Here is a 24,867-nt window from a genome sequence, read left to right on the forward strand (position 1 = left end):
ACAGTTGAGTTATACATTAAAGTTTATTACTTTAAAAAGGCAGGTATTTAAACCACAAAGGCAATAACTATGACTTGTGTCGGGCTCATAATAACACTCAACGGCACACATAATTGATCATCACTCCCACATCCCTGGACAACACATGACTAATATAAAATAGTCCATATTACATATACAGAACCAATGCTTTTAACACATCTTAACACCCTATTAGTTGCACGTTTGACCACTAGCAGCATAATCAAGACAATACAAGGCATGGGACACACAAAGGCATAGGCTGGGTTTAGCACCCAGCCCACACACACAGAGGGAGAGAGCTCACGAGCACAACTGATTGCCGGTGGATATATGGAAACACATACCACCAAGATGAAAACTTCTTGCATGTCTTCAAACAGCATGGAATATATGAGGAAACTTTAACTGTTAAAAAGTACATTTTATGAAAATAAATGTTTTGTTAGATAGGTGTGAGATATTGTATTCAAAAATATAGATTAGGGTTGTATGAATTAAGAATAGATGTTTGTACATTTTCATTCTAACACTAAAACAAAATGTATATTGAGCATGTGTGTGAGGTACATGTATATTAGAGGTATGGCTTCATCTTCTGCTCAAACTACAAAAAGAAAAACGAAACATTGGAAAACTGGCTTGGCAGTTGTCCTCACCTTTATGGCTTTAGTATAAAACATAGAAATGGCATTCATGGAAAATACCTTGACGAAAACCTTGTAATGGACGTATCATGACTCATGAGGCAGTATTCCACTAACCTATGTTCAAAATCCCAATGTGTTTGGCATTGAATAAGAAGTTAAAAGCTAACTGCTTAAAATGCTGTTTGAAACCTTTGGACAGTCACGTGTCATTGGTGCATAGGGAAGAGCATCAAGGACAAGCACCCCAGCAACCAGAGAAATGTTTAAATGTGTAACGTTGTAAAACTGTTTAGTAACTTCAATGTAACTAGCATGTCTCCTATGAGGTAAGCTCAGAGAGGCAGGTCATCACACTCTAGCAGTATTAGTATATTTAACAGACAAACCCATGGACAAATCCCTGGGTTGACCCATGTTTCAGAAGGTACATTTTCTGTAAACGTTCTTCACTAGAAATCTACTATGACCAATTAAGCATTTTAAATAAAAATGGAGGCATACAAATAATAACATAACACTGAACTTGAAATTGGCCATAATAACATTTTCAAATATCCATTTTTATATCCAAGAGGGATGTTAGTCTTTGGGTTAAAAATCAGTTGCTGTTTTCTTTGGTTGTCACAGTGACGAGTTGTTTGGCAGCCTTGGCAATGTCATAGGCGCACTGGATGACCTGCTGCGTGACCAGCTGCATGTCGGAGGGGCAAGGGTCATGGGGCGTGGCCTTCTGGCACTCCCCCTGGAGCCGGCTGGCACTGCAGGTGAGCAGCCGCAGGGACCCTCTCACTGTGTCAGAGTACGGCCTCTGAGGAGGAGGCAGGGAGGGGTCACATACTGTTGGCAAAACAGGCAATAAACGGCCCTCAACACTAGAGTAATGGGCGGATTTACTGCCGTTGTGTGTGTGTGTGTTAAATTATCTCCACCCTGAAGAAAAGAGTGCAACATCTAAGAGAACAACAGCTGCAAGACATTTATTTCCCATCCATGTTTACCAAACAAACAACCCTCACTGGCTCTTGCATACAAAGGAGGAGTCTCTGTTGAGGTCATCCCAGCTTACCTTAGGAAACAGAGTGGCCATCTCCCTCACAGCCACATGGATCCTTTCTGAGCATGGTACAAAGCTGAGGGGGGAGGAGAAAGAAAACGTCAAGTAAGGGAGTGATCCTTTTTACAACATAGATGTTAGTAGAAAACTCGGGCCCAGTTTTTTTTCAATAACATTGTTAAACAAATATGTAGAATACTTAGGAATGTTTACAGAAGCTTGCTAAGCCCTTGACCCCCTTACTATATGAAACACCTCTCAAAATAGCAAAGTCAGCCAGTGATATCCTGGTGGAGGTTTATTTGTGGACAAGTGAGAGAATGAGAAGCCCTGGCTAATGGCAGACAAAATAGAGAATATACTGAATACTAAGTGTGTTCATTAATAGCAACCATGTGCTCCATTTGAGTAAATTGAACACGTCCTGTATTATTCCATTGACAACATAATGTAGTGGATGCTGTTAAGCCATGACAATATCAACAATGAATGACAAAACACATGGCTTAAAAATCAGATCATGAAATACATCATAACTTTCCACCGTTTCAAATCAATAACAATGCCTCCGTTATAACCCAGTAGCTAAGTGACAGAGGACGTATACAAATTGGCAGGTGTTCTTTGGTCACCAGCTGGAGTGAGGTTTGGTACACAAGCACAAAAGCTAAGTAAATACCACACAGCTTTAGTCAAAAGGGGGGCCAATAGTGAGAGTTTGTGTTAAAGACAACAAAATCAAGTGGACTGTATAAACACTGAATGAATACCAGTGTGAAAATGTCTCTGTATTTATTTATTTTTTAAACATAGAAAATAAATCCAAGATTGAGAGCACAAATATTAACCAAACACAGACAAATATAGATAAGGATAGCCTGTGTGTTGACATGAAAAGCCCTGTAGGGCTATATTTGGCATTCCATAGTGGAATCTTTGTTTTCTGCCAGCTGCGTTTGACACAAGCCCTGCCCCTCAGCACACAGACAGAGGAAACAGTGACAGTGCCTGGGAGACAGGGACAGAGGCCAGAGTACCAGGAGCCAGGGGGGGTCTCTTCAGCATTCTCAGAGCAGGGCAGCAGGGTAGAGAGACAGCCCTGTCAGAGCAGGGCATCAGCCTGTAGAGACAGGCACGTCCGCGGCCACCCCCCTCACAGCAGGGCAGCAGGCCAGAGAAGCAACCTAGACTGCCTGGCCTGGAGCTAGCCCACACCGTGAGGAAGGGAGTCAGACAGACAGGAAAACACAGGGAGGGGAGGACAGAGTGGGAATACAGGATAGTGAAAACAAAACTCAGGAGGAGAACAGAAAGATAGAAAAACAAGATACATCCTCTAAAAAACAATGACTGTAGTAGGTTGAAGGACAGGTGCTGGAAGGATCAATATATAGACAGCATCATTTCCTATATTTTGAACTAAGGGCAAGTTCCACATGAACACACAACCTTTTAGTCAACTAACCTTTTCTCGGGGCCTCCCGGGTGGCGCAGTGGTCTAGGGCACTGCATCGCAGTGCTAACTGCGCCACCAGAGTCTCTGGGTTCGCGCCCAGGCTCTGTCGCAGCCGGCCGCGACCGGGAGGTCCGTGGGGCGACGCACAATTGGCATAGCGTCGTCCGGGTTAGGGAGGGTTTGGCCGGTAGGGATATCCTTGTCTCATCGCGCTCCAGCGACTCCTGTGGCGGGCCGGGCGCAGTGCGCGCCAACCAAGGGGGCCAGGTACACGGTGTTTCCTCCGACACATTGGTGCGGCTGGCTTCCGGGTTGGAGGCGCGCTGTGTTAAGAAGCAGTACGGCTGGTTGGGTTGTGCTTCGGAGGACGCATGGCTTTCGACCTTCGTCTCTCCCGAGCCCGTACGGGAGTTGTAGCGATGAGACAAGGTAGTAATTACTAGCGATTGGATACCACAAAAATTGGGGAGAAAATGGGATAAAAAAAAATAAAAAATAAATAAAAATAAAATAAACTAACCTTTTCTCTAACTGCTGATTGGTGTTTTCTGTGTTCTTATGACCCCTGACCTTACCTCTCATGTTTGTTCTCCTGTGCGGCCCTCAGCAGCTCCTGGATGTTCTTGGTGATCTGCTCTGTCTTACAGATGACGTTCTCGGTGAAGGGTAGGGTAGAGTCAGCCTCAGTCTCATCCTCCCCTTGATCTGATGTACTGCCGTCCCCCAGCCAACTGCTGTTCCTGCCCAGACTGCATGGGGAGAGGAGAGGTTACAGGGTTAGGATCTCCCTCACTTGTGGATCGCTTTGTATAGGATTGACTGCCACATGATTAAGTTCCTACATTTCACATACAGTATATTTCTCAAATATACAATATTTTTCTACTATAGAGATTTTAATCAAAAGTCCTACTCAGACTCCTCCAGTCCAGAGTGGTTTGGTGTGTTGTCATAGTCACTCTCCATCATGCTCTGTCCCTCTAGGCTGCAACCCTACAATGGGAGGAATGATACAGTAAGCTTCCAGACAACCGTTGAATCTGGAGAGAGCATCTGAACAGCAGTACGGAGGTCTGAACGTGCTTGATGAAGCATACGTGTCAGAATCATGCTCTCTGAACCTAAAAAGCCATTTCATATTAAACAGACCTCAATTGGTTTCAAAGCAGAAAGTAAAAAGAGGTAGGAAGTTTGAAACCAGGGACCAGCTCCGTGTGGCATTAAGCAGTAGGTACAGCAGTGGGTGCTGTTAGTGCAAGCTTAAGATCAAGACATTCTGCTGTATGGGTAAAGGCTTCAGTACAGATGGTTCTCTACCAGTATGGCTGGTAAATAACTGTTCACACTACCATGAACTATATATCAATTTGTATTCCTTGTCTGTTTCAACACCACTGTAGCCTTCTGACAGGATGCATGTTTCGGAAACATCATACCGTACATGTAGTGCTTTGGGGCCTTTGAAAACACACTGATGGCAAACACCCATGTTTAGTGCTGGCATATAAAAAAATTACGTTTTTCAGGTACTCTACACAGCAGTGCTGGCTGGGGGAACAAGGGTCAATAAAGAACAGTAGCAGCAACACGGTGGTGTATGCAGCCAGACAGCCAGGCGATGCTGAGAGGAGATGCAGTGAGGTACAGGAGCAGTTAAAGGACAGAGGTAAGGAGGAGGTAAAGGAGGACAGGAACAGTAGTGGACAAGCAGAGGGGATAGTCCACCCCTTCCCCTGGGGCTGCTGCCCCCACCCTCTCTTGAGGGGAGATGCAGTACTTAACCCTTCGAGCTCTTTCATCCCGCGACCAGGACAGGGAGGAGGGGAAGGTAGGGAGGGAGGATGAGGCGGTCCCCAAAGGACCCCTCCCAATCTAGAAAGGGGTCAAATCAAGTTTACACATAAAGGGAGTTGACTATATTCTAGAGGAGGACGGGGGAGGAGATAAATTCACAAACAAAAACTGAATTACCGCAGACCAAAACTGCTGACAGCACCGGTCCACTGTGACTGTCATAGAACAGTCCAGGAGGGAGTGGTGACAGTGGTCTCTGTACTTACGTTTGTAGGGAGGGGCTGTATGGTGAGGCCGTCATCACGGCGAGGAGGGTCATCCCTGTGGGGGTACTGCCTCATGCCCGAGCCTGTCTCGTACATGGACATGGGGCGGCCTCCGTGGACAGGGGGGTGGCCAGAGGGGTCCGGAGGGTGCTGCGAGCCCCTGGGGGCCTGCCATTGCAGGGATGAGTTCTCAGTCTGCAGGGAGTTCAGCTGGAGGGGACAACAGTTCAGAACATCAGCTTTATTTCTGTGTAATAACTTAAATAAGGGCCTATGGGTGAAACCTAGGGTGACCATAACATGGAGGATGTGATAGTATCAGTGCAGGTTTAGATAGAGACAAATCTCTCCATCCAGACTGTAAAAAACAGAACCCATCTCTGTAGAAAAAGGGAACCCATCTCTGTAGAAAAACGGATCCCATGGCCAGAAAGCACAGCTGCACTTCCACTAGTGCTGCCCCCAACTAGAAAAAAATCTTGGTCGACCTAGATTTGTCTGTTCTTTCAACCAATCGATTGGATGAACCTTTTCCTTATAAAGACACACCCACCACGTGTTTTAATAAAATCAACTATATGTAGGCTACTGAGCTTTTCTAATGCTTTAACCACACTGTGATTAAATAATTAAGACACAAATGACTAAAGAGAGCCAGACCATCCTCCAGCTGCTGCTGGCCTTCGCAGATTCTGCCATTAAGCTCCTGAAGTTGCCAGTAGATAATAGGCTACACACCAGAGGTTGTCCATTTGGAGTGCCAATTTATCTTCCCGTTTCTACCAATCTGCATGCCAGTAATGATTTTCATATGCACATTTTCGTGGAACAGTTTATTTTAATTTTTAATAAAGTCTTCATATCTCAAAATCATTATGTGGTTAATCAAAATTCTAAAAGTCACGGTACCCCCCTGTATATAGTCTCGCTATTGTTATTTTACTGGCCCGGGTATGCTGGAAGGATATTGACCTCATCTAGTCAGTCGAGGATGCCTGGTCAATCTTTAAAAGTAAGTTCCTCACCATCTTGGATAAGAATGCCCCATTCAAAAAAATGCAGAACTAAGAACAGATACAGCCCTTGGTTCACTCCAGACCTGACTGCCCTTGACCAGCAAAAAAACATCCTGTGGCGGACTGCAATAGCATCGAATAGTCCCCGCGATATACAACTGTTCAGGGAAGTCAGGAACCAATACACGCAGTCAGTCAGGAAAGCAACGGCTAGCTTTTTCAAGCAGAAATTTGCATCCTGTAGCTCTTACTTCAAAAGGTTTTGGGACACTAAAGTCCATGGAGAACAAGAGCACCTCCTCCCAGCTGCCCACTGCACTGAGGCTAGATAACACAGTCACCACCGATAAATCCATGATAATCAAAAATTTCAATAAGCATTTCTCAACGGCTGGCCATGCCTTCCTCCTGGCTACTCCAACCCCATCCATCCTGGGTATAGGTCTGGGTATATAACAAAGTATTGAGATAAACTTTTGTTATTGACCAAATACTTATTTTCCACCATAATTTGCAAATAAATTCATTAAAAATCCTACAATGTGATTTTCTGGATTTTTTTTTCTCATTTTGTCTGTCATAGTTGAAGTGTACCTATGATGAAAATTTTAGGCTTCTCTCATCTTTTTAAGTGGGAGAACTTGCACAATTGGTGGCTGACTAAATACTTTTTTGCCCCACTGTATCAATGATGTCGCTCTTGCTGAGGGCGATTCCCAGATCCACCTCTACGCAGACGACACCATTCTGTATACTTCTGGCCCTTCCTTGGACACTGTGCTATCTAACCTCCAAACGAGCTTCAATGCCATACAACACTCCTTCCATGGCCTCCAACTGCTCTTAAACGCTAGTAAAACCAAATGCATGCTTTTCAACCGTTCGCTGCCCGCACCCGCCCGCCCGACTAGCATCACCACCCTGGACGGTTCCGACCTAGAATATGTGGACAACTATAAATACCTAGGTGTCTGGTTAGACTGTAAACTCTCCTTCCAGACTCGTTTTAAACATCTCCAATCTAAAATCAAATCTAGAATCGGCTTTCTATTTTGCAACAAAGCCTCCTTCACTCACGCCGCCAAACTTACCCTAGTAAAACTGACTATCCTACGGATCCTCGACTTCGGCGATGTCATCTACAAAATAGCTTCCAATATTCTACTCAGCAAACTGGATATAGTCTATCACAGTGCCATCCGTTTTGTTACCAAATCGCCTTATACCACCCACCACTGCGATCTGTATGCCCTAGTCGGCTGGCCCTCGCTACATATTCGTCGCCAGACCCACTGGCTCCAGGTCATCTATAAGTCTATGCTAGGTAAAGCTCCGCCTTATCTCAGTTCACTGGTCACGATAACAACACCCACCCGTAGCACACGTTCCAGCAGGTATATCTCACTGATCATCCCCAAAGCCAACACCTAATTTGGCCGCCTTTCCTTCCAGTTCTCTGCTGCCAGTGACTGGAACGAATTGCAAAAATCGCTGAAGTTGGAGACTTTTATTTCCCTCACAAACTTTAAACATCAGCTATCTGAGCAGCTAACCGATCGCTGCAGCTGTACATAGTCCATCTGTAAATAGCCCACCCAATCTACCTACCTCATCCCCATACTGTTTTTATTTTATTTACTTTCTGCTCTTTTGCACACCAGTATCTCTACTTGCACATCATCATCTGCTCATTTATCACTCCAGTGTTAATCCGCTAAATTGTAATTATTCGCTCCTATGGCCTATTTATTGCCTACCTCCTCATGCCTTTTGCACACACTGTATGTAGACTTTCTTTTTTTCCCTCTACTGTGTCATTGACTTGTTCATTGTGTTATTGGCTTGTTTATTGTTTACTCCATGTATAACTCTGTGTTGTTGTCTGTGTCACACTGCTTTGCTTTATCTTGGCCAGGTCGCAGTTGTAAATGAGAACTTGTTCTCAACTAGCCTACCTGGTTAAATAAAGGTGAAATAAAAATTTAAAAAATTAAAAACTGCTGCTCTTTAATTACTTGTTACTTTTATTTCTTATTCTTATCCTTATTTTTTTTTAACTGCATTGTTGGTTAGGGGCTCGTAAGTAAGTGTTTCACTGTAAGGTCTACCTACACCTGTTGTATTCAGCGCATGTGACTAATACAATTTGATTTTGAACTTGTATTGCCATTGCCAACTATGTAAAAATACCCTCCATGAAGCAAACAAATAAAAACAGTGTATCAACTATTAACTTGGGTCTGGCCTGAAGCTAGCACGAGCAACATTGTCCTTAGAGTTTCCCACACCAGTGAGTGCCGGTCAGACATAGCTGAAGGCTATTTGCGCAAGGGATAACAAGTAATCAGTTAGGCCTATTTTATGACGTTTCCACGGGATCAGAGCATGACATGTTTTTCCCCTTTCACGCCGAGTGGTTATCGAAAGAGAGTTGGAAACGTTGTTCAAATAGGCTATGTTGAGTAACTATTGTCATTCTCAATGGATGTACAAAATAGACTTAATTTACTTGCTGTTTGAGGGGGGAAAAAAATTACTTAGAGAAGCTCCACAGTGGTGGTGAGTTAAGACAATCAGATCTGCAAATGGGCACATTTATAGGCCTACATTTGCGCGCAGGTTAGGTAGCCTATGCTACTCCTATGCATAATCAGGTGCGCGTCCTTACATGCTGACCAGAGCGGAATCGTCGCAAAATACATTTAGAAATCCATGTTTTTCAATTATTGCGCGCACCAACGAGCGTCTGCGACGCCAAGGGCTAAAATAGAAGTCATTCCTATTTCTGACACAGCTCGCGCTGAAAGTCCTGCCTCTCCCATCTCCTTATTGGTTTATAGAAGCAGGTAACCTTGCCGGTTGTCGTGGTAATACAATGAAAGTTTAGATGCGATCACCATATAAATTAAACTATGAAAAAGCCTGGAAGGAGGAGAGATGACTAGAAACGATTCGGTTGGCCGTTTTATGTGTGGATTAATTGTCGGAGTAGAGGTTCTTGTGCATTTCAGGTAAAATAACAACTCAATGTTTATATCCAAGGACAAATTAGCTAGCAACAGCAAGCTAGCTAAATAGGACAAATTAACATTAGCTAGCAAGTGCAAGCTAACTAGCTAAATTGCCATACATGTTTAATGCTTTAGACCTATCCCCAAATTAATGTCATTGGTTCAGAGTTTGTTTTGATATTTTAACCTGCGTGTCGTGATCGCGTTTGGTGTGGGGGGGCAAAATACATTTATGCACGATGGCGCACGCACGCAGCCGGTTTGGGTTCCGTGTTACTCAACATTGACAAGAGCGCTACAAACAAAAGACAATTAATAACTTGACAACACGTAAATGGAATGAAATTAACCAAAACTTGTTCCACACAAGTGTAGCCTAGCTTGAGCGGTCCGCAAACAACGTGTCCACTCCGACAATGAGAACGGTAAAAGACTGTTATAATAATAATATTGAATGCATTAAAAAAAAATACTGTAACCAAACAAACATTGTAGATGAGAAATTATGGGAATTAAATGGTAAATGTACTACTGGTGAGCCATCCCCGCGGCCTCCACAATGGATTAGTCCACTGAGACAGGCGTGAATCTGACAGGTGTCTCTTGTGCCATAATATATATACAGTGCCAGTCAAAAGTCAGGGGGCTCCCGAGTGGCGCACCGTCTAAGGCACTGCATCTCAGTGCTAGAGGCGTCACTACAGATTCCAGGCTGTATCACAACCGGCCGTGATTGGGAGGCACATAGGGCGGCACACAATTGGCCCAGCGTCGTCCGGGTTAAGGTTTGGCCGTCATTGTAAATAAGAATGTTCCTAACTGACTTGCCTAGTTAAATAAAGCTTCAATAAAAATATTAAAAGTTGACACACCCTACTCATTCAAGGGTTTTCCTTTATTTTTACTATTTTCTACATTGTAGAATAATAGTGAAGACATCACAACTATTAAATAACTCATATGGAATCATGTAGTAACCAAAAAGGTTTTAAACAAATCAAAATATATTTTACATTCTTCAAAGTTGCCACCCTTTGCCTTGATGACAGCTTTACACAAGCTTGGCATTCTTGTTGGCTGCTTTTCCTTCACTCTGCGGTCCAACTCATCCCAAATCATCTCAATTGGGTTGAGGTCGGGTGATTGTGGAGGCCAGGTCATCTGATGCAGCAATCCACCACTCTCCTTTTCAACAGGACAATGACCCAACACACACCACCAGGCTGTGTAAGGGCTATTCTGGTTAGAGCCAGTTTGCGCTGTTCTGTGAAGGAAGCAGTACACAGCGTTGTACGATATCTTCAGTTTCTTGGCAATTTCTCGCATGGAATAGCCTTCATTTCTCAGAACAAGAATAGACTGACAAGTTTCAGAAGAAAGTTCTTTGCTTCTGGCCATTTTGAGCCTGTAATCAAACCCACAAATGCGGATGCTCCAGATACTCAACTAGTCTAAAGGCGGCCAGTTTTATTGCTCCTTTAAATCAGCACAACAGTTTTCAGCTGTGCTAACATAATTGCAAAAGGGTTTTCTAATGATCAATTAGCCTTTTAAAATGATAAACTTGGATTAGCTAACACAACGTACCATTGTGGTTGCTGATAATGGGCCTATGTAGATATTCCATTAAAAAACAGACATTCCCAGCTACAATAGTAATTTACAACATTAACAATGCCTACACTGTATTTCTGATCAATTTGATGTTATTTTTACTTCTTATGGCTGGGGGCAGTATTGAGTAGCTTGGATGAATAAGGTGCCCAGAGGTGCCCAGAGTAAACTGCCTGCTCCTCAGTCCCAGTTGCTAATATATGCATATTATTAGTATATTTGGATAGAAAACACTCTGAAAGCTTTTTTGAAATCTGACATAGCAGTTGCATTAAGGAGAAGTGGATCTAAAATTCCATGTATAACACTTATGTCTTTGATCAACGTTTATTATGAGTATTTCTGGAAATTGATGTGGCTCTCTGCAAAATCACCGGATGTTTTTGGAACTACTGAACATAACGCGCCAATGTATACTGAGATTTTCTGATATAAATATGAACTTTACCGAACAAAACATACATGTATTGTGTAACATGAAGTCCTATGAGTGTCATCTGATGAAGATCATCAAAGGTTAGTGATTAATTTTATCTCTATTTCCGCTTTTTGTGACTCCTGTCTTTGGCTGGAAAAATGGCTGTGTTTTCTGTGATTTGGCAGTGACCTAACATAATCGTTTGTGGTGCTTTCGCTGTAAAGCCTTTTTGAAATCGGACACTGTGGTGGGATTAACAACAAGATTACCTTTAAAATGGTATTAGATACTTGTATGTTTGAGGAATATTAATTCTGAGATTTCTGTTGTTTGAATTTGGCGCCCTGCACTTTCACTGGCTGTTGTCATATCGATCCGCAGCCATAAGAAGTTTTAATGGACCAAAAAATTTGCTTTTCTTTCAAAAACAAGGACATTTCTAAGTGACCCCAAACTTTTGAACGGTAGTGTGTATATATATACAGTTGAAGTCGGAAGTTTACATACACTTAGGTTGTAGTCATTAAAACTTGTTTTTCAACCTCTCCACAACTTTCTTGTTAATAAACTATAGTTTTGGCAAGTCGGTTAGGACATTACTTTGTGCATGACACAAGTAATTTCTCCAACAATTGTTTACAGACAGATTATTTCACTGTATCACAATTCCAGTGGGTCAGAAATTTACATACACTAGTTGACTGTGCCTTTAAACAGCTTGGAAAATTCCAGAAAATTATGTAATGGCTTTAGAAGCTTCTGATAGGCTAATTGACATCATTTGAGTCAATTGGAGGTGTACATGTGGATGTATTTCTCAAGGCCTGCCTTCAAACTCAGTGCCTCTTTGCTTGACATCATGGGAAAATCAAAAGAAATCAGCCAAGACCTCAGAAAAAAAAATGGTAGACCTCCACAAGTTTGGTTCATCCTTGGGAGCAATTTCCAAATGCCTGAAGGTACCACGTTCATCTGTACAAACAATAGTACGCAAGTATAAACACCATGGGACCACGCAGCCGTCATACCGCTCAGGAAGGAGACGCGTTCTGTCTTCTAGAGATGAACGTACTTTGGTTCAAAAAGTGCAAATCAATCCCTGAACAGCAGCATAGGACCTTGTGAAGATGCTGGAGGAAACAGGTGCAAAAGTATCTTTATCCACAGTAAAACGAGTCCTATATCGACATAACCTGAAAGGCCGCTCAGCGAGGAAGAAGCCACTGCTCAAAAACCGCCATAAAAAAGCCAGACTACGGTTTGCAACTGCACATGGGGACAAAGATCATACTTTTTGGAGAAATGTCCTCTGGTCTGATGAAACAAAAATAGAACTGTTTGGCCATAATGACCATCGTTATGTTTGGAGGAAAAAGGGGGACGCTTGCAAGCCGAAGAACACCATCCCAACCGTGAAGCACGGGGGTGGCAGCATCATGTTCTGGGGGTGCTTTGCTGCAGGAGGGAAAATTATTGAAGCAACATCTCAAGACATCAGTCAGGAAGTTAAAGCTTGGTTGCAAATGGGTCTTCCAAATGGACAATGACCCCAAGCATACTTCCAAAATTGTGGCAAAATGGCTTAAGGACAACAAGGTCAAGGTATTGGAGTGGCCATCACAAAGCCCTGACCTCAATCCCATAGAAAATGTGTGGGCAGATCTGAAAAAACATGTGCGAGCAAGGAGGCCTACAAACTTGACTCAGTTACACCAGGTCTGTCAGGAGGAATGGGCCAAAATTCACCCAACTTATTGTGGGAAGCTACCCGAAACATTTGACCCAAGTTAAACAACTGAAAGGCAATGCTACCAAATACTAATTGAGTGTATGTAAACTTCTGACCCACTGGGAATGTGATGAAAGAAATAAAAGCTGAAATAAATAATTCTCTCTACTATTATTCTGACATTTCACATTCTTAAAATAAAGTGGTGGTCCTAACTGACCTAAGACAGGGAATTTGTACTTGGATTAAATGTCAGGAATTGTGAAAAACAGAGTTTCAATGTATTTGGCTAAGGTGTATGTAAACTTCCGACTTCAACTGTATACATGCACGATTGCTCAACGAATAGCCTGTTTTACAGGATTTTGGAACTGGATTTGCTTGGGTGGGGACAAATTCAGATTGTAATCCATACATGACGTGAACATTTAGCTCATTCAAGGAAGCAGCTGGTTTGTTGATTTCTCATGAGAAGTTGAGAACAATAGTCTGGGGGTGTCCTTCATGACCAGATCAGGGCTATTAACAGAAAGGTGAAAACACAGTGGAAGTTAGTACCGACTCCATTTAGTAGACTGGTCGATTGGTTGGTTGATAGGCTGTTCGTCGACCAAGATTTTTTTTAGTCGAGCAATCGCATATTATATATATATATATAAGTACCAGCCAAAAGTTTGGACACCTACTCATTCCAGGGTTTTTCTTTATTTTGACTATTTTCTATATTGTAGAATAATAGTGAAGCCACTAGACTTACTGTGGGAACAGTTAGTTGTTATAATGCTCAAGTCATAAACATACCTTGCTCTGCATCATCCGGATCTCCTCACTCAGGTGACAGTTGACCTTGAGCAGCTGCTGTATCTTGGCCTCAGAGGCTGTGAGGGCGCTCTTCACCTCCATGAACTCCTGTACTGTGATGGGTCCATCAGACAGGTCAGACGACTCTGAGCTCTGAAGCATGGGAAAGCAGGATGGAACGGAGAGTTGAATGGCTATGCCGATCCAATGTTAAAAGGTAATGAAAAACTATATTAAGAAACTACAAATACGGTGTTACCTTGGTCCTGTCATCTTTCCCATTCTTCCCAGAGGCGGGTTCCCGCTCTGGATCTTCATCTGACGCCACACTGTCATAATCTGGTTGGTCTTCATTATCCTGGTTATCACTCCCATGACGGCTGCCGATTCCCTTCAGGATGAGCTCTATGTCCTCTGAGGAGAGAGAGCAATAGTCAGGTGAGTGGACGACGCAACAACCATGCCCTAGTGGGTACAGTAATGAGCTTTGTTCTAATCAGGTGCTGGATCAAATCATAAATACCCCCATTTGAATAAATGTAGCTTCAGATTACTGTACTATACCTCTGGGACTTTCACAGGAGTTCCCCCGTTGCCGACGTTTGGCATCAGTTAAAATATCAATGACGAGTGTTGCAAATTCATGTGCATTGAACCTTGCTAGCTTTTGTCTGCCCTGCAAAACAAACGATCACAAGACACAACATTATGAAGCAGCAGTGCTGAAAGTGTAGGGTCTTCAATCAAATGCATAACATTTAACTAAAGGCTTGGGAAAGAGACCAACCAAATTTAATATAACGTTGAAAGACATTTTTAGGTGACTTGCCTGGTTCCTGGTGGATGAGTATTCAGGGTTGACAGGGAGGAAAGGCACCAAAGTTGTATCTGTTACCAGAGTGCTGTGGTTCTGAGTCACGAGCCACACTGATACAGCAAAGACAGAACAGAAAAAAGAAAAAAAAATTGTTTTGTTAAAATCACACTAATAATCTATTAAAACACCTAATGATACCTTTATCAAACACTACAAACACATCAAATGTCAGATCAACCTGCATCAGTTTCTCTTCTGTCCACTTCATCATAAACGTCCATGGCAAGCTCTTCAAACTGATGGTTAGTGAGCTGAAATCACAAGCCACAGTAAAATCACATCACTGGTATGTCTAAAAGAACCATAATAAAACCATGTTTGGAAAAAATATATACGGTCACTCACAGACTGGAGTTTTTTCTTTGCAGCTTTTGCAAATTCTGACAAATCCAGACTGCTGTAGACATAAAAATAAAATACAAATATATACAGTGCCTGCAGAAAGTATTCAGACCCCTTGACTTTAACTACATTCTGTTAGGTTACAGCCTTATCCTAAAATGTGTTTTTCCCCTCATCAATCTACACACAATATCCCATAATGACAAAGCAAAAACAGGTTTTTAGAAATTGCTAATTTATATATATAAAAAAAAATAAGAAATCACAATTACATACACCCCTAGTCAAAGGTTTGGACACACCTACTCATTCAACGTTTTTTCTTTCTTTTTACTAAAATAAAATATCTTTCATATTTTACATTCTTCAAAGTAGCCACACTTTGCCTTGATGACAGCTTTGCATACTCTTGGCATTCTCTCAACCAACTTCATGAGGTAGTCACCTGGAATGCTTGAAGGAGTTACCACATATGCTGAGCACTTTTCCATCACTCTAATTCTTGGTCAAATAGCCCTTACACAGCCTGGAGGTGTGTTTTGGGTCATTGCCCTGTTGAAAAACAAATGATAGTCCCACTAAGCGCAAACCTGATGGGATGGCGTATCACTGCAGAATCCTGTGGTAGCCATGCTGGTTAAGTGTGCCATGAATTCTAAATAAATCACAGACAGGGTCACCAGCAAAGCACCCCCACACCACCACCTCCATGCTTCACGGTGGGAACCACACATGCGGAGATCATTTGTTCACCTACTCTGCGTCTCACAAAGACACGGCGGTTGGAACCAAAAATCTCAAATTTGGACTCATCAGACCAAAGGACAGATTTCCACCGGTCTAATGTCCATTGCTCGTGTTTCTTGGCCCAAGCAAGTCTCTTCTTATTGGTGTCATTTAGTAGTGGTTTCTTTGCAGCAATTTGACCATGAAGGCCTGATTCATGCAGTCTCCTCTGAACAGTTGATGTTGAGATGAGTCTGTTACTTGAACTCTTGAAATAAAGATTTTATTTGGGCTGCAATCTGAGGTGCAGTTAATTGCCAATTTCTGAGGCTGGTAACTCTAATAAACATATCCTCTGCAGCAGAGGTAACTCTGGGTCTTCCTTTCCTGTGGCGGTCCTCGTGAGAACCAGTTTCATCATAGCGCTTGATGGTTTTTGTGACTGCACTTGAAGGAACTTTCAAAGTTCTTCAAATTTTCCGGATTGACTTGACCTTCATGTCTTAAAGTAATGATGGACTCTAGTTTCTCTGCTTATATGAACTGTTCTTGCCATAATATGGACTTTTTTTTTCTTTAACCAAATAGGTCTATCTGCTGTATACCACCCCTACCTTGTCACAACACAACTGATTAGCTCAAATACATTGAGGAAAGACATTCCACAAATTAACAAGGTACATATGTTCATTGAAATTAATTCCAGGTAGTACCTCATGAAGCTGGTTGAGAGAACGACAAGTGTGCAAAGCTGTTAAGGCAAAGGGTGATTACTTTGAAGAATCTCAAATATATTTTGATTTGTTTAACACCTTTTGGTTACTACATGTGTTATTTCATAGTTATGTTTTCACTATTATTCTACAAATGTAGAAAATAGTAAAAAGAAAAGAAAAACCCTGGAATGATTAGGTGTGTCCAAACTTTTGACTGGTACTTTTGACACACACACACGCACACTAGGGAGTCAGGCCCAGCCAATCAGAATGTGTTTTTCCCCACCAAAGGGCTTTTATTACAGAAAGAGATACTCCTCAGCACCCCTCCCCTCTCAGACAATCCCGCAGGTGAAGAAGGTCCTGGGCTGGCGTGGTTACATGCATTCTGCGGTTGTGAGGCCAGTTGGATGTCAGTTTATATAGTACATTCAAGACAAATAACTATAGACAACAGTTGACATACTTACAAATTTCTTTTCCATCAAGATATGGTAGGAAAGAGATAAACAAGGATGGTTTGATAAATGCATTACGTTTTAACGTCAGTTACTAAACCATAGGATAGATACACACAGCTGCCTTATCAGGTCTTTGAGAAGAGGTTTTTGTAAAATGCCACTGAAACACCAACATGTCTGAACAGCATTCCATTCCCATTCCCCATAAGCATGCCATCATGTTGGGCTCAGTTCTTACCTGTCAGCCATTTGTGGGATTATGAAGTGTTGTCCATTCCTATGATCTAGTAGACAAACAGTCAGATTAAAACAAAGGACATTTTAATTTTAATAATTTAGCAGAGCCCCCCCCCCGGTGCACATTTAGTTTTTTTTGGCCTAGCACTACACAGCTTATTCAAATAACCAACTCATCAACAGGCTTTGATTATTTGAATCAGCTGTGTAGTGTTAGGGCAAAAACCAAAACGTGCACCCAGGGGGGGGGCCCCAGGACCGAGTTTGGGAAACCCTGATTTAGCAGACACTCTTATCCAGAGTGACTTACTGGAGGAATTACAGTTAAGTGCCTTGCTCATGGGGAAAACATCAGATTTTTTTCACCTAGTTGGCTCAGGGATTCAAACCAGCGCCCTTTCAGTTACTGGCCCAACGCTCTTAACCGCTAGGCTACCTGCAGCCCATATCAGGGTTCAATTATTCACTATGTCCCTGTCAATGCGTCTTCTCCACTCTTACCTGGCCTTCTCCCACAGAGGTAAAATGCCAGGCGGTCTGTGAGTTCATACTGGATCTCTACCAGTCTGTCTGCCAGCTCCTGGTGGCCCGCTTGTCTGATTGGAACATGAATAAAAGGTCATGAGTCTTTTCCACAACAATATAAGTGACGGTGAGGTCTCTTTATGTTTACTGTAAATGCCAACCATAGCACTGTATTTTTAGACCTCTTTACAATAAAACCCAAAGGTGGTAAAGTTGCAGTTTATTCAGTATCTGTAATCATTTACATCATTCTTCTAATAAATGTAAGTACTAGGCAGTCTCATAAACCGTTTTCTGGGAAAGAGTTGTCACACCATCAGCGGTAATGGATTGCTCTAGTGCAGTACAAAATAGTATGAAGACTGCTTTACCTTGCGTAGTCAACAGGGGTCTTACCCCCTGTGTCTAGGGCACCAGGATCCGCCCCATACACAGCCAGCAGCTCTGCCTGTGACACCTGGCATGCCTTAGCTGCTACATGCAGTGGACTGTTTCCTTTTTCCTGAAGGACAGACAGGACACACCAGCCCAATACAATGAGACACTGGACAGGCCACACCACCCCCAATACAATGAGACACTGGACAGGCCACACCACCCCCAATACAATGAGACACTGGACAGGCCACACCACCTCAATACAATGAGACACTGGACAGGCCACACCACCCCCAATACAATGAGACACTGGACAGGCCACACCACCCCCAATACAATGAGACACTGGACAGGCCACACCACCTCAATACAATGAGACACTGGACAGGCCACACCACCTCAATCCAATGAGACACTGGACAGGCCACACCATCCCCAATACAATGAGACACTGAACAGGCCACACCACCTCAATACAATGAGACACTGGACAGGCCACACCTGATGGCGCCGACAGAGATGGTCGCCTCGCTTCGTGTTCTTAGGAAACTGCAGTATTTTTTTTTTTTTTAATGTATTATTTCTTACATTGTTACCCCAGGAAATCTTAAGTCTTATTACATACAGTCGGGAAGAACTATTGGATATAAGAGCAACGTCAACTTACCAACATTACGACCAGTAATACGACTTTCCCAAAGCGGATCCTCTGTTTGGTCCACCACCCAGGACAATGGATCGGATCCCAGTAGGCGACCCAAAACAACAGCGGCGCAGATGGGGCAGACGGAGTGGTCATCTGGTCAGACTCCGTAGACGGGCACATCACTCACCGCTCCCGAGTATACTACTCGCCAATGTCCAGTCTCTTGACAACAAGGTAGATGAAATTCGAGCAAGGGTTGCCTTCCAGAGAGACATCAGAGATCGTAACATTCTCTGTTTCACGGAAACATGGCTCACTCGGGATACGTTATCAGTCGGTAAAGCCACCTGATTTCTTCAGGCATCGCGCCGTCAGAAACAAACATCTCTCTGGTAAGAAGAAGGGCGGGGGTGTATGCCTTATGATTAACGAGTCGTGGTGTGATCATAACAACATACAGGAACTCAAGTCCTTTTGTTCACCTGAACTAGAATTCCTTAACAACCAAATGCCGACCGCATTATCTACCAAGATAATTTTCTTTGATTATAAATCACAGCCGTGTATATCCCCCCTAAGCAGACACCTCGACGGCCCTGAAGAACTTCATTGGACTCTATGTAAACTGGAAACCACATATCCTGAGGCTGCATTTATTGTAGCTGGGGATTTTATCAAAGCTAATCTGAAAACAAGGCTCCCTAAATTTTATCAGCATATCGAATGCGCAACCGGGGCTGGCAGCATTCTCGATCATTGCTACTCTAACTTCCGCGACGCATACAAAGCCCTCCCTCGCCGTGCTTTCGGCAAATATGACTCCATGTTGTTGCTCCCAGCCTATAGACAAACTAAAACAGGAAACGCCCGTGCTCAGGTCTGTTCAACGCTGGTCCGACCAATCTGATTCCACGCTTCAAGATTGCTTTGATCACGTGGACTGGGATATGTTCCGGATAGCCTCAGACAACAACATTGACGTATACGCTGATTCGGTGAGCGAGTTAGTATTAACAAGTGCATTGGTGATGTTGTACCCATGGTGACTTAAAACCTTCCCCAACCAGAAACCGTGGATTGACGGCAGCATTCGCGCAAAACTGAAAGCGTGAACCACTGCTTTTAATCATGGCAAGGCGACCGGAAACATGACCGAATACAAACAGTGTAGCTATTCCCTCCGCAAGGCAATCAAACAAGCTAAGTGTCAGTATAGAGACAAAGTAGAGTCGCAATTCAAAGGCTCAGACACGAGACGTATGTGGCAGGGTAAACAGTCAATCACGGATTACAAAAAGAAAACCAGCCCCGTCGCGGACACTGACGTCTTGCTCCCAGACAAACTGAACAACTTCTTTATTCGCTTTGAGGACAATACAGTGCCACCTCCTTCACCACAGCCAAAGTGAGTAAAACATTTGAACGTGTTAACTCTCACAAGGCTGCCGGCATCCCTAGCTGCGTCCTCAGAGCATGCGCAGACCAGCTGGCTGGTGTGTTTACGGACATATTCAATCAATCCCTATCCCAGTCTGCTGTTCCCACATGCTTCAAGAGGGCCACCATTGTACCTGCTCCCAAGAAAGCTAAGGTAACGGAGCTAAACGACTATCGCCCCATAGCACTCACTTCCGTCATCATGAAGTGCTTTGAGAGACTAGTCAAGGATCATATCACCTCCACCCTACCTGACACTAGACCCACTCCAATTTGCTTACCGCCCCAATAGGTCCACAGACGATGCAATCGCAATCACACTGCCCTAACCCAACTGGATAAGAGGAATACCTCTGTAAGAATGCTGTTCATCGATTACAGCTCAGCATTTAACACCATAGTACCCTCCAAACTCGTCATTAAGCTCGAGAACCTGGGTCCCGACCCCACCCTGTGCAACTGGGTCCTGGACTTTGACGGGCCGCCCGCAGGTGGTGAGGGTAGGAAACATCTCCACCCCGCTGAACCTCAACATTGGGGCCCCACAAGGGTGCGTTCTCAGCCCTCTCCTGTACTCCTTGTTCACCCATGACTGCATGGCCATGCACGCCTCCAACTCAATCATCAAGTTTGCAGACGACACAACAGTGATTACCAACAACGACGAGACGGCCTACAGGGCCCTCAGAGTGTGGTGTCAGGAAAATAACCTGACACTCAACGTCAACAAAACAAAGGAGATGATTGTAGACTTCAGGAAACAGCAGAGAGAGCACCACCCTATCCACATCGAAGGGACAGTAGTGGAGAAGGTGGAAAGTTTTAAGTTCCTCGGCGTACACATCACGGACTAACTGAAATGGTTCACCCACACAGACAGTGTGGTGAAGAAGGCGCAACAAGGCCTCTTCAACCTCAGGAGGCTGAAGAAATTTGGCTTGTCACCGAAAACACTCAAACTTTTACAGATGCACAATCGAGAGCATCCTGTCGGGCTGTATCACCGCCTGGTACGGCAACTGCTCCGCCCACAACCGTAAGGCTCTCCAAAGGGTAGTGAGGTCTGCACAATGCATCACCGGGGGCAAACTACCTGCCCTCCAGGACACCTACACCACCCGATGTCACAGGAAGGCCAAAAAGATCATCAAGAACAACAACCACCCGAGCCACTGCCTGTTCACCCCGCTATCATCCAGAAGGCGAGGTCAGTACAGGTGCATCAAAGCTGGGACAGCTTCGATCTCAAGGCCATCAGACTGTTCAACAGCCATCACTAACATTGAGTGGCTGCTGCCAACATACTAACTCAAATCTCTAGCCACTTTAATAATTAAAAATTGGATGTAATAAATGTATCACTAGTCACTTTAAACAATGCCACTTTATATAATGTTTACATACCCTACATTACTCATCTCATATGTATATACTGTACTCTACACCATCTACTGCATCTTGCCTATGCTGCACGGCCTTCGCTCATCCATATTTGTATGCATATGTGTTTGTATGCACATATCCTTATTCATTCCTTTACACTTGTGTGCATAAGGTAGTGTTGTGAAATTGTTAGATTACTTGTTAGATATTACTGCACGGTCGGAACTAGAAGCACAAGCATTTCGCTACTCTCGCATTAACATCTGCTAACCATGTGTATGTGACCAATAAAATTTGATTTGATTTACAGACAATTTTATATTTTTTACATACCGGGTGGAAAAAGTTGGCCTGGGCTCCCAAAGACAACAGTCTCAGGCACGTCTCCAGGTTCCCAGTCCGAACACTGGAGTGGAGTTGCTAGAGTGTAGGCCAAAGGAGGTTTGGTTAGCTAACAGATAATAAAAAACAGTTGATAAATTGGTAAATTAATGAGCTCAATGGCAATGAAGCCTGCAATTCAGGGCGTGGTCTGGCTGCAATCTCTCACCTTACTGAGGTCCTTTGTGGTGACACTGTCATCCTCTCGACAGGGCATTCGATGGACATACGCCAGCATCTGATATTTGGCCTTGATGAATTCAGTTTTATGGGGACTGAAGGGAACAGAAAATCACACTTACAAACCTCAGACTGTCCAGGCAAACCTGACCCCAATGGCACTTTAATACAACAGAGTCCAACAATGTGAGAGTGATAGATCATGGTGAGATGAGATGCCCAGATTTGTCATCACATTGGTTTAAAATTATATTGTTTAACCTTCAACTAAAAGTTTGAAATGTGCCCCACTCACTGGACTCTGTCCTGAGGGTTGGCCTTGCGTTTCCCACTCGTGATAGACGAGGGGTCCAGAAGGCTGTGCTCCCAGATGGAGTTGGCCCCATTGCTGTACAATTTCTGAACCATCTACAAAGGAAGCAAACAACACAACCAATTGGTAAGGGAAAACAACAACTGAAGAAGTTGACTGTTCTTGAGCGTCAGTATAGCTGCTTGTGTGAGGTGCTCACCTGCAGCTGGGAGGGTGGCCATGGTGTATGGGTCAGGTGTCGGACTTGGGAACTGTGTCGGCCCAGACCCCGGTGGACGCTGCAGCACTCATCACAGATCAGCACACCCCTGTTCACTGAGGCCCAGCACGGGCCTGGGACACACACACGCAACCTTTAGACTCAATATTACCACAAAGGCTCCGAGTCCACACAAACCATTTAGACTAAAAGAGTCACATCATTCTGCATGCATTCTTTTTCATGATTTCAGGCAGCTCCCGAACCACAAATGTCATAATTTTACTTTCACACAGCTACAAACGAGATATACCCCAACTAGTTTGCAAGCTAAAGTTATAAAACAAAGACTATTGTAAAGTCTAGTTGGCCATAAACTAACTAACTAGCAACAATAACAAAGTTGAGGGCTACCAGCTACTAACTAGCAACAGACAGCTAAGGTTAGCTGACTTCCCCATTCTTCTTGGACATTGTCATACTAGCAGCTAGTTTAGCTTGCAAGCAAAGCTATGCGTTGCTGGAACTACAAGCAATCAAACAGAATATGAATCCCTTTGAAAGTGAAAATCAAGCAAGCAAATATTAAAATAGCTTGGGTTACCATTACATACAACTGCTAACATAAACTAGCTATCATGCTACCTAAATTCATAAGGCTAGCCAGCAATCGTTTAGCTTACCCTGGGAGCTACAATCAGCGCAGACCTCTCTGCTCCGCAGCCGCTTTGACATCCCTTTTTACTTTAGGTAGCAAACTAGTTGTTTGTATACAGAAAGTCCTTTAAACACTCCGTTTTAGACAGGCACTCATGAGACAGTTTATACTACTGTACAACGACGAGGTCAGAAAATTTGATGAGGAAAATGCTAACTGTCTAACGTTAGCTTATTTAGCTTCTTCTTCTTTGAGGTTTATTGGCAGACTACACTCATAAGGTGTATTGCCGCCACCTACTGTACGGGATAGTAAAAAATACCCCAAAAAACTAAATATATTTTGGATGAGTAAATTCATACTAATTACCAAAAATAAAAACACTAACCAAATTCATGCTACTGTACTACCCTGAATTTCAAACAAAAACAAAAAACTGTATTCCTTCAGTCAATTTAAATGTCTATTCAGATCCCTACACAGGCTCAGGAACCTGGGAGGTGGGAACCTCTTCATTCAGTACTCCCTGTAACATTTTGTCTGTAAAGTCCTGGGGATCCAGACATTTATTTGCCGCCTTCAAAATGATGTCTAGCTTCTTTGATTTGTTATTAGTTTGACTAGTGCAATTTGGCACTTGCGCTATAAACGCAACAAAGTCCACCTTCTTCACTATTAGTGTGTCGGGAACCTTCTCCTGCATGGCATTCACTGTAGACTGTGGGACAACCACTACCATCTCCTTTCTACTGACTCCTTCAGCTATTTTCACTGCCTACACATAGGAGACCTGCTGAATTGCCCTTAACCTAGCTACTGTGACCTCCATCCGTACAGGGCACTCCGGGATCTCGGGAACGTGATTCCCATCCCAATTACAACATCATGCCTCATCTGACTCTTCAACTACAACATATTTATTGCTTTGACAAACACTTGCCACGTGTCCAAACTTTTTACAATTGCAAGACTGCAACGGCTTCTGTACATACGGTCTCACCGCATATCTCACATACCAAAGTTTTATATAAGTTAGGAGAACCACTTCATCAAACGACAGCAACATCGATAGGCGTAGCTCCTTCTTTCCATTTATCATTCGATTCAAGTGACATGCATCTACCACTCCTGGCATGTTACTAACGTTAGCTACCTCATTCAGGGCACGTGGTGACCCGTCATTCAGGGCATTGAGCCCCACCTGTTTAGGTAAAAATAAATAACAAATAATAATATGTAGAGTATATATATATGTTTTGTTGTTGTTGCCTGTTTTGCAGGTTATTTTGACATTAATCAGTTTGAAAACATTGTAAAAATATATAAATATAATTGAGTTAATAAAGCTGCATACAAACATGGTCTCTTTTTTGCTTTCTTGAGTAAGGCAACTCCAAAATGCGGGTGTTTCAGCTTAGCTCAGTGCTTTCTGTGGCAGCCACTGGAACATACGCCACATAGGGGTTGGTAATGTTCTCTAGTTGTGCTATGATTGGCTCAGTTTTCTGTCACTCATGGGGACACTACATCACCGCAAAATCTATGGGGAGAGCTTGAAAATTCTAGCCCCTTAGGTGT

General features: G+C 43.3%; 1 protein-coding gene across 4 annotated transcripts; it reads right to left on the reverse strand.

Annotated features, from left to right (window-relative positions):
- Nucleotides 1–4: 4 nt before the first annotated feature.
- On the reverse strand, nt 5–23,543 carry LOC120045011 (ARF GTPase-activating protein GIT2-like). 4 transcript variants are annotated; one of them, XM_038989819.1, is made up of 20 exons: nt 23,315–23,543; nt 22,632–22,765; nt 22,415–22,527; nt 22,109–22,214; nt 21,892–21,978; nt 18,086–18,216; nt 17,691–17,785; nt 17,191–17,236; nt 15,053–15,104; nt 14,886–14,958; nt 14,660–14,757; nt 14,395–14,506; nt 14,090–14,244; nt 13,831–13,983; nt 5,242–5,451; nt 4,964–5,053; nt 4,095–4,174; nt 3,757–3,930; nt 1,738–1,801; nt 5–1,479 (listed from the first exon to the last, which is right to left on the reverse strand). In XM_038989819.1, the coding sequence occupies exons 1-20, from the start codon at nt 23,364–23,366 to the stop codon at nt 1,270–1,272; spliced, it is 2,235 nt and encodes a 744-aa protein (XP_038845747.1). In that variant the 5' UTR covers nt 23,367–23,543; the 3' UTR covers nt 5–1,269. The 4 variants fall into 4 exon arrangements, with proteins under 4 accessions (XP_038845747.1, XP_038845748.1, XP_038845750.1 ...); XM_038989821.1 differs by having other exon boundaries at nt 1,347–1,508; XM_038989820.1 differs by lacking the exon at nt 4,964–5,053.
- Nucleotides 23,544–24,867: the final 1,324 nt, after the last annotated feature.

This window comes from Salvelinus namaycush, chromosome 3 (genome assembly GCF_016432855.1).
Source record: "Salvelinus namaycush isolate Seneca chromosome 3, SaNama_1.0, whole genome shotgun sequence".
In the NCBI taxonomy this organism is placed as follows: Eukaryota; Metazoa; Chordata; class Actinopteri; order Salmoniformes; family Salmonidae; genus Salvelinus; species Salvelinus namaycush.

Excerpts from the sequence above, each read along its gene's own strand:
- LOC120045011 (XM_038989819.1), bottom strand. The coding sequence starts at position 23,366 with ATGTCAAAGCGGCTGCGGAGCAGAGAGGTCTGCGCTGATTGTAGCTCC. Across the intron at positions 21,979-22,108 it reads CCACAAAGGACCTCAGTAAG|CAACTCCACTCCAGTGTTCG; the intron begins GTGAGAGATTGC and ends CCTACACTCTAG. Across the intron at positions 1,802-3,756 it reads CAGGAGAACAAACATGAGAG|CTTTGTACCATGCTCAGAAA; the intron begins GTAAGGTCAGGG and ends CTCCCCCCTCAG.